Raw genomic sequence first — 13,133 nt, 5'->3', positions numbered from 1 at the left:
GACTTCATGCTCTCCTCCGGTTAATTGGCCGACCACGACTCGAAAAATATGCCCATCGAGAGAACGAGCATTTCGCTAAACGGGCTGCCGGGCTTTCAAGGCGGTTCGATCCCGTCGTTCCTCGGTGTTGCTGATGCTGAATCGTGAATGAATTGGATCGTTTTGAAGAATCGAAATTTTATATTAGACTCGTGCACTCCACAAGGACTACCAAAAAAAGGCCATCCACCCGGTTGGTTATTTATTAAAACAAACCACTGCAATCTGTGCAGGAAAATATAACCATCAAGTTATCAGAAAGCTATGCATCTTAATTGTAAGAAAATTTGGCTCCATGTCCTACCCCATGTACAAAAATTGTGTAGGTCTTTGTACATAATTCTTTCACATAATACTGGAAGACATTGTTTAAAAAATAAATTTTGTAAATACTCCGGACATACTTGTAGTCTATAAGGGTACATAAGTGCCATGAAAGTGTTACACCTTTGTGGTCGATTGCTCGAGCAGCACATTTTGACCTTTAATATATGTTCTGATATATGTATTCGCAACAACGTAAGGTTTTACAGTTTTGAACGTATTATATTTTCAAAATGCTTTTTAGAAATGATGTTAAGAAAGATAGAGTGTTGGAGAAGAAAAATCGACCGATTGGGTATTGAGCCAGGAATCGAATAAACTCCTTCATTACACGGATGAGTGCTTTTAGCACTGAACTATCTGGGCAGTCGACGATTCTTCCTTTCCAAATTCATATACGTTTCACAAACAAGCATAGCTGTCTCCGCGCTCTATTCTTTCCAGAAGTGATTGACTTGTCTTACTCTGTTAAAATCCGTTAATATTGTCGTAAAAGGCGAATCAAAATAACCTGACATTAGGTGAGCGATGGTTAAACAGATCGCCAACAGTACCTTAACCGTAAGCTACATTATGGACTTCCAACAACTGGAACTGGCCTCAAAGCGAATATCTTTCTACTACCCGTGAATTTATCACAAAAGACCGAGATAATAACAATGAACAAGTATATAGCAACCTAGCTCTTTTCTAGGTGACACTACTCTCTATCCACTGACTTGGACCCTCTGCTTCACCCCCACTTTGACCTCAATCAACACCTGGGCCTATCCAAGTTCTGCGATATTAACCCTCGAATTCTTTCTTTTTCCAGGATGTTCGGCAGCATGAAACGTTGCGCCCGGTGTCAGGCGGCGATCCTAGCCTCCGAGTTGGTGATGCGCGCCAGGGACCTAGTTTTCCACGTTCGTTGTTTTTCCTGCGCAGCCTGCGCTGTCCCCCTGACCAAGGGCGATCATTTTGGGATGCGTGACGGCGCGGTGCTCTGTCGGCTCCACTACGAAATGGGCGCGGAAATGCATCCTTCTCAGAGCCCACCGGTTCCGGTTTACCCTCCTGGTCCTCATTACCCCGGTCAACCCTTTCCCTCTCCGGAATTCCTTCACCATCACCACCATCATCCGTCCCATCCGCCGCATCCTCATCACTCGATGCATCCTCAGCATCCCCACAGTCACGTCAGTCCCGTACCGCTTCAACCCTCGACGCCATCCGTGCCTGACGTCGGCTCGCCACCTAAAGTGCCGTACTTCAACGGCGCCGCGGTCGTACCGCCACCTAGACAGAAGGGCAGGCCGAGGAAGAGGAAGCCCAAGGATCTTGAGGCCATGACTGCTAATATAGGTGAGCATTCCGTGCAATCTTTGACTATTTGGACTGCTGTGTCACCAACATATGGGGGATGTTATTTAAGTTTTTAACTGGTGGCAGAACTTTCTGGTAAAATACTAAATGAAGTAAGCTTGATTAAGGCCTATGAGATACGAGAGAATTGAACGGGATAGTTGGTGCGACAAATCGAAGCTTCGAAGCTGCGATTTTGTTAAGAAATGACGACCTTGATTTTGTTAGAATTTTTGCAGAAATCTTGTATTTTTTAGCGTTCAATGGAAACATCTACACGTACTTGATCTTTTAGGCAGTTGTGGTTGGTAGATTGGAATGATTATTTGGTCCAGTAGATTTTCTTCAGCGATTTTTACGATATGTAAATACAGAAGTTTCATACAGTTTCGTTCAGCTTATTAAAACTATGTCGACCTTCTTCTGTGTGCAAGGTATTCTTAATGTATTCGTAGCGTTCGCACGTTCATCTCTTGTGGACTCTATATTTTTCATTCTAGTGCTAATAATACGCGAACTGGAAGTCTAATACTACTTAAAGAATTTAAAACATTGTTCGCATGGTTGTATGAACATAAAGTAGGTGTAAAATCTTGAGCGCTCTCCGTGTTAGAATACACGATGAAATTAGTATTACTGTACAATTAGAAAACTTTGGTTTGTAAATAATCCGACTAAATTCGTATAGAAGTTTTTGGACCGTAAAGCAACCTAATCTTCGCTTAACAACAGGAATGTATCGCAGACTATATTTCAAGTAACGTGTAATGTTACTGAACCCCTTAACTTGTAAAATTAATAGCGCGAAAACATTTCAATTCAGCATTTAATTGATGATTTCGTGGCGCGTGAAATAATGATATTCGTTCAATATTCATCGAAATCAGCAACCAGACGTAGACGTACCGCTACTCGAAGCTTTCAAAATAGAAACCAGAATGCTCCTGCAATTCATCATTCCCAGAAGCTACACTGAACCAGTCTCACTGTCACAGTTTACCCAGAAAATCATATAACATGCAACTTCTAAAATAATTCCCTTTCATCTTTCAAAATCTCAACAATGTCCATCAGTACCGTACAGTTACAAGTCAAAATCCCCGTTAATCGTCCTCAGTTCAACAAAGCCTAGACTCTCGGTAACTCAACCGTTCGCTGTCCTCCGTCGAAGTAAATTCTTCAAAGGCAGAAACTCTCCGATCCCCGTACGTGCACGGGAATCCATTGAAGAATATTCCGACGTTGGCCAAGCGACCTGGCCATTTAAACATATAGTACCCAGTCTTAATTCCAGCCAACCTCACAAAGGCCCGAGTAAATCAGCTTCCTCGTGTCCAACAGCCTCGTCCGCCTACCAGAAAGAGTTGCTCCGAGCTATCGTGTCCCGTTCCTTCTAATTATATTGCACGACGAGCTGTCCGCGTAACGTGGCCAATTTAGCACCGACGTCCTACCGAGTAGCCGTAACCGCGAAACGAAGGAAGCCAGCGTGCCGCTTTGGGTGACTTATCGACTCTTCCTTCGCGCGGGTATCATCTCGCCTTTGGGTCCAGGCTGTACCAGTTTTCGGTACCTGCCAGGATTTTCATTATTCCCCCCTTCCCCTCCAACCTGGACAGTTGTTGTCCCGCGATGACAATCGCTGTGGCCACAGCACGAAAATTCCACCTGGGGTCTGGTCCCCTAGAGGGGCCGAAGCGCGTTCCGTTGAGGCCCCGCGAGGAAGCGAGCTAGCGACCAGGAGACGACGTCCAGCACGCGGTCAGATCGCAGCAGCACGTACCACCGCCGCGTGTCCCGTGCACACGAATCCGACTCGTTCGCCCGGTGATTTACGGCCGCGCGTGGGCGTGCGGTGTTTGCCACCGAACCCTGATAAAATTTGTCGCCGCGACATAAATTCACCGAATCCAATCCCAACAAAGCGTGTACGTGTCGCGCGTGGGCTCCTACTTTCGAGGACTTAATTTCGATTGTTGACCGACCGTGGGAACAACGGTCGACTCGTCTTCGATCCACGGACACACGGCGAGAGCCTCTCGACGTGGAGCTGACCGGTCTTCTTCCGACGACGTGTCCTTTTTCCTTGATTTTTATATGGACGTAAAAAACGATGCTTCAACGGAGGATGATACACCTTCTCCTCCTACCACGGGATCACTGGGGGAGTCCTCTATTTTGGCCACGGCCAGGCCCGATGAGGCGCGAGAATTTATCGTCGGAAATATAATAATTTGGTAGGGAGTTGTTGGGGAGGGGGGGACCTTCGTCGATCGGGCCTTTTTTCTGGCAAGGTCATCCGGACCTCTCGGGAACATCAACGTTTTATCATCTTTCGCTTTTTTGCTCGTTGGTCGATTCTTTTTTTCTTCTGGTCGTCCGTGGCTGGACCTCTACGGGCTCGTGAATGAGACGTGTGTCGCGGGGCTTTTATTGGAAATCGCGAGATTAGGGGGGTTGGGTGCGTGTAAAGTTCCTCGGTAGACGTTTCAATTTGGTGGGAAAATGATAGCGGTATAAAAACGGCTGTCATTAGATACCGAGAATCGCCGGGACCGTACTTATCGTTCCGAAACCGTTTCCTTTTATGTGGGAACTCGATGCATTAAAGTTCCTGAAAAAACAAATGAACATACAAAAATGTTTGCTTGATTAAATCGAAATCCATTGGAGTCACGGTTCAATTCTGGTCGTCGAGTTAGCTAGACCGAATTTCTTTCAAGAAGTTCGTTTAATCCAGTATCTTTGTGCTACTTCCGTAGATCTGGACACGATATCGTACCGATCCCCCCACGATCTTATCGACCCAGCTCGATTCATCGGCTCCTGGTATTCTGCGATCGTTCAAACGACTGTCAAGCCGCGCCGTTTTTATCGTCCCGTGGACAAGCGAGAGTCGCGGGGACAAGATAGGGTATATACATACGTAAGCTGGAATGAGGTATCGTGCCTACAAACTATTTGCTGCATAGAGTTGTAATTGGCCGTGTGTATCCACCGGTCTTTCGCATACGCTATCACCCTTCTTGTTTGCACTCGAGGAGCTAATGAGCTGTGATACACATCAAACACCGCTAGAGTCGCGGCCAAGCAGCGTTCAGGCCGCTTCCGACGGTTCTTTGCGTTGGCTGGTTGAGCCGACAATTGTTGCCCTTCGACGAGCTTTATTCACCGACAGGGATGCGTATTTGTCGCGGTTATATCGGCGATTTTGGGTCGTGACGGTGGATTTTTTGGGAAGGTAGAGAAGACTAGAGGAGATTGTCTTAGTGCTGATGAGAACGCGTAATGAGATGGATTTAGGGGATTGGACAACCAAAAGTTGGATGATACAGATGACTTCTGCCTTCTATTATTTTTCTATAGAAGACTTCTACCTTAATTTTATTCTTTTATAGATTAGTCTTCATCGTTAATTCGTACGGACCAATTTTTAGCTTGAATGATTTTCGAGAAATGTTTACGTCTTCTGAAGTTTAGATTGACCTAATCTTATTTAAGTTAACCTAATATGGTGGTGTAGACAATTTCGAATCGTGGTGGTGGATTTATCGACACCCAGCGAGGACCACAGGAATTTGTCTCTGTGCAGATGAAAACGTGTAATGAGCCAGAAGTTGAACGATATACTAGTCTTCTTATTAGTAAAATATTCTAATTAGTAAATACATTCCAACTTCCAGTTCAAAAGATTTTCAAAAAATGTATACATTGACCCAACTTAACGTAAGTTACCCTAATGTAACACAATGAATACTAACGATACGTTTACTTAGACCGAATACAAGGATTAACAAGGTGTCCAATTGTCTAAAGTGCAACGTCATCATACTCCCTAAGAAGTCCCATTTAAGTCGGCTAGAAACAATGGACATTGTAACGATATTTCCCCGATATTGACGTCACCCGGTACCGGAAAGACGTACATGCCCGTAGATACATAAATCTAACTGGTCCAACCCTTTCGTGGCGGATCGTACGCGCCGGAAAAGATCCCCCCGTGCTGATACACCCGATACGGGCTTGCTTCAAAAATACCTCTCCCTCTTTCTCTGTCTCGCGACACCGGTGTTTTAATTAAGACGCATAATCCGGATGTTGGGATTTATGTTGCAGATTTAAACGCGGACTACATAGATATGCCCTTCGGCCGAGGGGGACCCGCGACTCCCGGTATGCCTGGTTCCAACAGCAGAACAAAACGAATGAGAACGAGTTTCAAGCATCACCAGTTAAGGACGATGAAGAGTTACTTCGCGATCAATCACAATCCGGACGCGAAGGATCTCAAGCAACTTTCCCAGAAAACTGGCTTGCCAAAAAGGGTGCTGCAGGTAAGCAATCGACGTGGATTCTCTTATCGTTAGTCCCGTAGCCACCGATGCCCCGAGTAAATTGACAATCTCCTTTTCGATCGGTGAACCTCTCCTGTCAATGTTCCCCTCGCCTTTCCCAGTGTATGTGGAAGCGATCGTGGTATCGTTTGCTCTTGATCCAATTTGTTTTCGCGAGACATGTCGGCGGAGAGCGTTTCAGGAATCTCGATATAAATCCCTTCCCCTTTAACGCGAGGAATCTTTGCTGGACAGAGCATTTTACTCCCTCCTGCTTCTTCATACTTATTCTTCGAGAACTGCAACTGTTTTTTCTCGAAGATCGTTCGGTGTAATTGTCGAGGGAACAAATACGACACTTCGTTATAGTATTCCCTTTTTGTACGGATGCTACAATGATGAGGGGGCGATTCAACATGGCTATTTTCAAAGAATTTACTCGTGTTGCGAGAACCTACAAGCTGTTCCACCCTTGAGACACGAAACGTCAGAAATTAGTTCCATTAATGATTACGTAGGGTACAACTAGGTAATACGCACCGGTTGACCAAGTGCCTCGCAACTGTTTTACCGATAATAATAATTTTAGTATCTTTTTTTAAGAAACCTCACTGGTACAAATTTGCATCAGCGAAACATCGTTTGAAATTAACCATTTCCTTGTAACAAGTTCTCGTAGTTAAAATTATTTCTCACTTTTACATTTATTACCAGTGAATTTCTGAGGAAATTTCATCCTAAGTAATCTGTTATAAGTCCCATTTCCTTTTATTCTTTTCAAGTTCTTAGAGATCGAAAATTCAAAATCCCAATTGACACTGGTGTGGTATTTACGTGTACTGAAGTGAGTGTGGTTTCTGAGGGTTAATAATGACACTTATACTTCAGTAGACTTTCTAAACGACAGAGGTAAATATCAACATGTGCAGCGACGTACCCTTATTTATGTACGTTAAACAATAGTGAGACGTTTCGTCAATCTAGTTTTACCCCACTGTATTTTCATACATAGTTTGCCCTAATTAATTTCCTATTCGCGTCCATCGGAATGACACGTCAAGAGATCTTTGGCCATTGATATTCTTCTCTAAAACGTTTCTACGCTCCGAATTTGCTTTTGAAGGAAAGCCATTCAAGCCAGAGCCGCTCAGTGATGTTCGCGAAACGTCACTCGAGGAATCGTCGGGAACGGCGTAATTAAAACGAAATTTACCGGGGTCGGTTCGCGGGAAAAATAAATAAATTCGCGCGCAGGCGACCGTCCCCCAATTAGTGCTGCGGCGTCAATGACGCATGACGCCCTTCATAGGCGCTAAAAGTATCCATGCGTCGGGGACCTTTCGGGACACGTCGCGTTTCGGACAGATTGTATCGTTGGACGGCTCCCTTTCTCTCCTCGTGTTGTTCGATTCTGGTCGGTGTCGTTGGAATTTATGCGCGAGCGCCGCGGTTACGTTTATTTCTGCGGCTTGGTGGGAGGTTAAAGATAGAAGGAGATTGTTCGGAGCGCAAAAAGGCAACGGAAAATTCTTATCTACCCATTCTGGTGCTTGTTTGAGGACGAACTCCGGGGGCCATTTTGTGTTGGAAAAAATTATATCCCTGCGATTAGTTATCTTAAAAATGGTCCCAATACGTGTCCCTCACCTGTATTTTCACGGCAAAACCCCTGGAAATACGATTTTTTCGATGTGACGTACACCTAGCACGGGATATTAAAATGTTATCCCTTTACAAAGCTGCAGAATCGAAAACGATCACCTTCTATCTTGAGACAAAGTTACCCCATTTGAAAGTTACCTCAAATTACTGCACACTCCTCGAACCCGCAACAAAACCATCGTGAGAAATCACAGAAAAGTCTCGTTAATGCACGCAACAGGGACTCCCCGTCAATTTCTCGATTCCCCTTTTACCAAGATTTCCCTCTGTTACGAAAATAAAACGAGTCACGCGCTGGTAGAAAGTCACGAGAAGATAGTCTCCCTCCCTCTGTCAGATATCCATCGTTCTCTCGAGAAAAAGACTATTTCAGAAGCAAAAGGGCGGGGGAGGGGGGAGGCTGTAGCTTCCCATGGTTGGGGGTAGGGTTGGTAGAAAAAGTTTGGGAGAAAAATCGCGGCTGGAAGATGGATAGCCGGTGGTTCGATCGTTTTTCTTTTGTTTTTTTTTTCTTTCCTCTCGCCAGGCACCCATAAAAATATTCACGTGCGGTCGAACCGCGTGCGCGCGCGTTTTCGGAGACGTAACACCGTGCACACACGCTTCTCCCAATTAGTGCGTGCTGCCGGCGGCGGCGAACGCGTCGAGGTAAAAGAACCGCATGGGCCGCCGCCGCGTGATATTTCCGTCGACGAGCGCCTCTCTGTGGCCTTTTCCCCGTAATTATGGCCCTCCGTCAATCCGCCGCTACTCAAAATCCCCGCGAACGTGCGCGAGCGCGCGCGAACGCTGCGAACTTTTGTCGTAACGAGCACACCGCCGTCGGCCTCGTTAACCCGCTACCGTTAAATTATATAGGCGAAAATCTATTTCCTGGCCCTCCCGCGCCTTTAATCCAGGCCTCCAGGGAAAGGACCGACGGGATCGATCGCGGATCGACGATTATCACCGCCTACAGGATCCCGAAATCATCGGTTTCTACCGGGTCCGAATTAGCGGTCGGAGCTTCTGGGCTTGCCGGGCCTACACCGCCATTACGCGAAATCGTTTCCGGTGGGTCCTTACTATTTGGTCGCCTTTCTTTGTTTTTTATGGGGAATTAATATCGTGTTCTGGTTCGAGGTGGGCGTTTTCTTCGTGACCGGGGTCTTGTGGTTTTTTGTGGAACGGTTTTTAAAAGGAGGAATTACGTGCGCGGGGTGCCATTTTACCGTTTTATGGTTCTGATGAAAGACGTGAAATTGCGTATGTATTGGATAAATATTGGTGTGTGTGTGTGTTGTTTATGGCACAGTGGCGTATCAGAAGGTTTTTACACTGCGTGGTATAACTGTGAAACCATCCTAAAATTTTCAATTTTCATGTATTCTGGTTAAAGTGCAAACGAAGCAAGTATGCCATGTCTGAAATCGGGCTGGGAAATAATGTTTCTCCAGGAAAGGATAGGTTATATTGCCTAGATAAAAGAGGTTCGTTTTTATTTTAACCTTTTAATGGCCAGACCCTTGAATCGTTATTTCAAAATTATGAAACTGTTATATATGTTGCATCTTGTTATTTTGAAGCCGAAAATATCGATATTAAACAGACCTGTTTGTTTTCAATATTTTTGGAAGGAATACTTGAATTTCTCAACTGGAAAAAACTTATTAACCAGCGACAGAATTTACCGCACTTTTAAAATTAATTTTGTACCGATGCAATACTGGGCGTTAAAGGGTTGTCCACAATACATAAGGACTGAGGACTTTAGGGTAACAGAATAATTCCTAAAGGCCTCAACAATACAAACTGTACGATACCAGGCCATGAAATCCTCAAACATCTGCACCTTCAGAAACATTCCCGAACCATCAGAAATAAGGAAGCAAGTCCTCACCCAGCCGCTAAAACAACACAATGGCCGTGCAGCCCCTCTATCACGAAATATTCTCGACACATTCGCTATACTCCCTTTCAAACATCCCTCTCCTCCATGCATCAAAAATTTCACATCCTCGCGCCGTTTCACCCGCCACCCCCTCCAAGAGGCAAGCGCGTATCCTCGTCGTCCAGGACAAAACCGTATCTACAAAAGACTCACGGGACAGAGAGGGGCTAAAATCCTCGAAATCCTTGGCACTTGTCCCCGTGGGCAGACTCCGGGGGATCCACGCAGACGACTCGCGGTGACTCGATGGCGCCGGCGGCAGCAGCAGCAGCAGCCAAAGAAGATATACCTATCTCGTCGGTTCGCTCAGGGGAGGCGGATAGAGAGAGAAAGAGAGGAAGGGAGAATGAGAGAGACAGAGCCACGGCCTATTGTATTCGGTGCGGCGTAGGGTTCTTGGTCGCCATCTTGCTTGATATTGATCGCGAAACGCACGAATACTCGCTCATTCGCCGCGGCTGCGTTCCGTCGCCGTTCTCCTACCGTTTCCGTGGGTGCGTTCCACGTAGTAGTAGACGTATGTGTTTGTGTATGTACACGTAACGCATACACGCAACACACCTGTGTATATACGCGTGCCTACCTATGTACAGCAGAGGGAAACACTCGTGCGCCTCGACCACGAAGGGGAGGCCGACGGTTCTCTGTCGCGGCGGCTGGAAGTCTCTCCTTCTGGGTTTTCAGTCCGCGGGGGAGGAGACTATCTTGAAAATGGCGACGGCGGATCTCCCCCGTGCATCGAGGCCGTCTTTTATCTATCGGGGACAGACAGGGGGTGGAGAAAGAGAGAGAAAGAGAGAGGCTCGAGTGTGTGTCGTCGCATTATATATTGTTGCATTGTATGGACGATGTAGCTATCCCTAGTCAGGGCCAGGCTGACGTGCCCCGGTGAGCGCGTGCTGCTGCATTTAAATTACTCCCCCGTGTAAACCCCCCCCCCCACCTCGATGAAGATATATAACAACCACGGGGAGCTTTTTGGTCCGTGGACCGAGGAGTGTCCCTTTACCTTTTTGTCTCTTCTTGCCGCGGTTCTATTTGGGCGTCGGATATAGTGACAATGCTGTTCTGGATGGATTTTCGTTTTTGGGGAAAAATGTGTGATAGGTTTTATTGCAGATGGTCCAAATACAGGATCTAAATAGGGGCTAGTTGAAGTATAGGATGATGTTAGGTGCTTCATCCTAGAGGGTATAGTGCGAAACTATGTTTCAGGAAACGATAGAAACTGATTTTAAATAAGTGATACATCGTTAATATGTTTAACAGGTTTGACGATAAGTCCTGAAGTAAAGGTGCTAGCCCATATTTAGACCACCTTTGGACGTATGTACTCCGTTCCACGATAGAAGAGACCTTTTCCGCACAGCTTGTCCCTATTGTGTTTTCCACAGCGACTGGTGAATAGGTCAAGTGCCAAACAAGGTTCTGCCTTGCTCCTAGGTCCTCGAGAGACCTATTACTCGTATGTAGAGCTACCATCAAGAGCCTTGTAGGGGGTACGTGGGTAGGGGCGTGTACAGCAGAGACAGAGCGGTTGACCACTGAAAGCAGGAATCACCTGCGCAAAGTCTACGAAATCTGGTCCGCAGATGAGTCCTCTCTCGTGGAACGGAGTTTATTTAATTAAAAATCAGAATACATGACATTTTATGCAGTAATATGATGGTTAAGTTATATGGACCTATTATGGAATAATGAGATCTCTTCCAGTGACATGGTCTCTTTACCCTTTCCTCTGGTCCTTTGACCAATTTCTTTTAAGCCATCTTATTTATTTTCTGACCCTAGTAAACGGAGCAGTGCTTATTGGTGCTTTCATCCTCACAAAAAGTGTCTTTTGTAAATGAATATGTTCAATTCTTTCCTATCAAAAGACACCTTCGCTCACCGATCGAATCTTTGTTCGCAGGTCTGGTTCCAGAACGCGCGCGCAAAATGGCGGCGCATGGTGCTGAAGCAGGAGGGCAAGTCGGACAAGTGCGACAGCGGCGTGGACGGTGGTTCCCTCGGCGACCTCGAGCTCTATGGGAACAGCACCGGAAGCGGTGGTCCACCGATGAGCCCGCCGTTCATGCTCGGCGGGCCACACAGTCCCGCGTCCTTGGCGTCCCTGGACTGCGCGTGATCCCCGAATTCTGGTTACCGGGCCAGAATGTTCGAACGATACATCATGGGGGACTCGTGAAATGGAAATCGAAGCGTTTTCAGGACACGATCCGGGAACTTGCGAGGCACGAGGGGCCCAGAGAACGAGTTCTCTTGGTTTCCTGACACTGTGAATAATTTATTTGTCGCGAAGCGTACGAAGCAGTCTTTGGGTCTCGTTTTGGAGAACGTTGGTTGATCGGGAATCGTGGAAGGGATCTTCGATGAAATAGGGTAGTATCCTAGCAAGTACCTTTTTTCACTGATTTTCTTGTCACTTGTTGCAACTGTCACTGTTTTAACCATTTTAATAGATACGATCGTGTCCGTTTAACTACCCTGGTAGCAGAGTCTCTTCAAGGATGAAGGAGACTTGTTACTCTGGCTTACTGAGTTATTGATAACCAGCCGAACAAAAATCGTTGATTGAGAATGAAACAATCGAATCATGATCAGTTGACTGTTCAAGATCAATTTCCCTATTCATCATCCCCTCGAGTATCCAACTTTTGTATACTATATTGACGCGCCTTTCCGTCTATTGAAGACAGAGTCTGCCAGCAGGTTGGCACAAGATGATATATGCAAATGTGGATGGGGACTCCCATTGTCCTTCTAACTGACTGTTTTATCTCCCAGTTGCTCGAGCAAGATCTGTACATTCGTTCTAGCGTGTAAGTAGACGTTCGTGGCTCCTTGTGTAAAATTTCTGACAACGTTGCGGAGATCGTTGACGATACATTGGGGACGGGCTGTATTTTTATTGATCTTTGGTTGTTGATTGATTGTGATCCGATAAGAATGTTTCGAAGATATCGTATCTCGAACGACCATCGTCTCCCTGAATCGAACTCGAAGGACAAACTGGAGGGCACGCGGACAAAATGGCGGATGTACCATAGCGGATGATGAGTTAGTCGAATGCATAGAAAGCGTTGTATTTATTGCGCCCGATAGGTGAACGTTCCGCGTGCACAGTCCTTTCGAATCCGTCAACTTCGTGCTCGAAAATAAAATTCAACGAAAGTACACAATACGTACACATGAATCACGACACATGAATCGGGGGCGTCCCGACGTCGTCGCCTCGATCGAGAGCGTTTGTAATTAGTTGTCGATGTCTATTTATTGGTTATAAACGTTCTGAGGTAAGCCTAGTTTGGGTTACGAACTTTACCAGTGCTGTGTGAAAATCCAACGTTTCCCAGGGGGGGGGGGATGTAATACCGTCGATAGTATTACACAAACGATATAAATAAATGAAAAATATAAATAAATATGTACGTATACATGATAATATATATATATATATATATATATATATATATATATATATATATATAAAATATATA

The 13,133-nt window shown here is 45.7% G+C and overlaps 1 protein-coding gene across 1 annotated transcript in view; it reads left to right on the top strand.

Moving 5' to 3' along the window:
- The window catches only part of LOC107191080 (protein apterous-like), a 58,704-nt gene extending 46,943 nt beyond the window's left edge, over positions 1–11,761 (top strand). The window contains exons 4-6 of the mRNA XM_015580032.1: positions 1,178–1,707; positions 5,824–6,041; positions 11,546–11,761. Of these exons, the coding sequence (XP_015435518.1) occupies positions 1,178–1,707; positions 5,824–6,041; positions 11,546–11,761 (964 nt within the window). The remainder of the gene's footprint in view (positions 1–1,177; positions 1,708–5,823; positions 6,042–11,545) is intronic.
- Positions 11,762–13,133: the final 1,372 nt, after the last annotated feature.

Source organism: Dufourea novaeangliae, unplaced genomic scaffold, assembly GCF_001272555.1.
Source record: "Dufourea novaeangliae isolate 0120121106 unplaced genomic scaffold, ASM127255v1 scaffold221, whole genome shotgun sequence".
Taxonomy (NCBI): Eukaryota; Metazoa; Arthropoda; class Insecta; order Hymenoptera; family Halictidae; genus Dufourea; species Dufourea novaeangliae.
The sequence above is the reverse complement of the archived record's forward strand: the minus strand, read 5'-3'. Positions and strand labels throughout refer to the sequence as shown.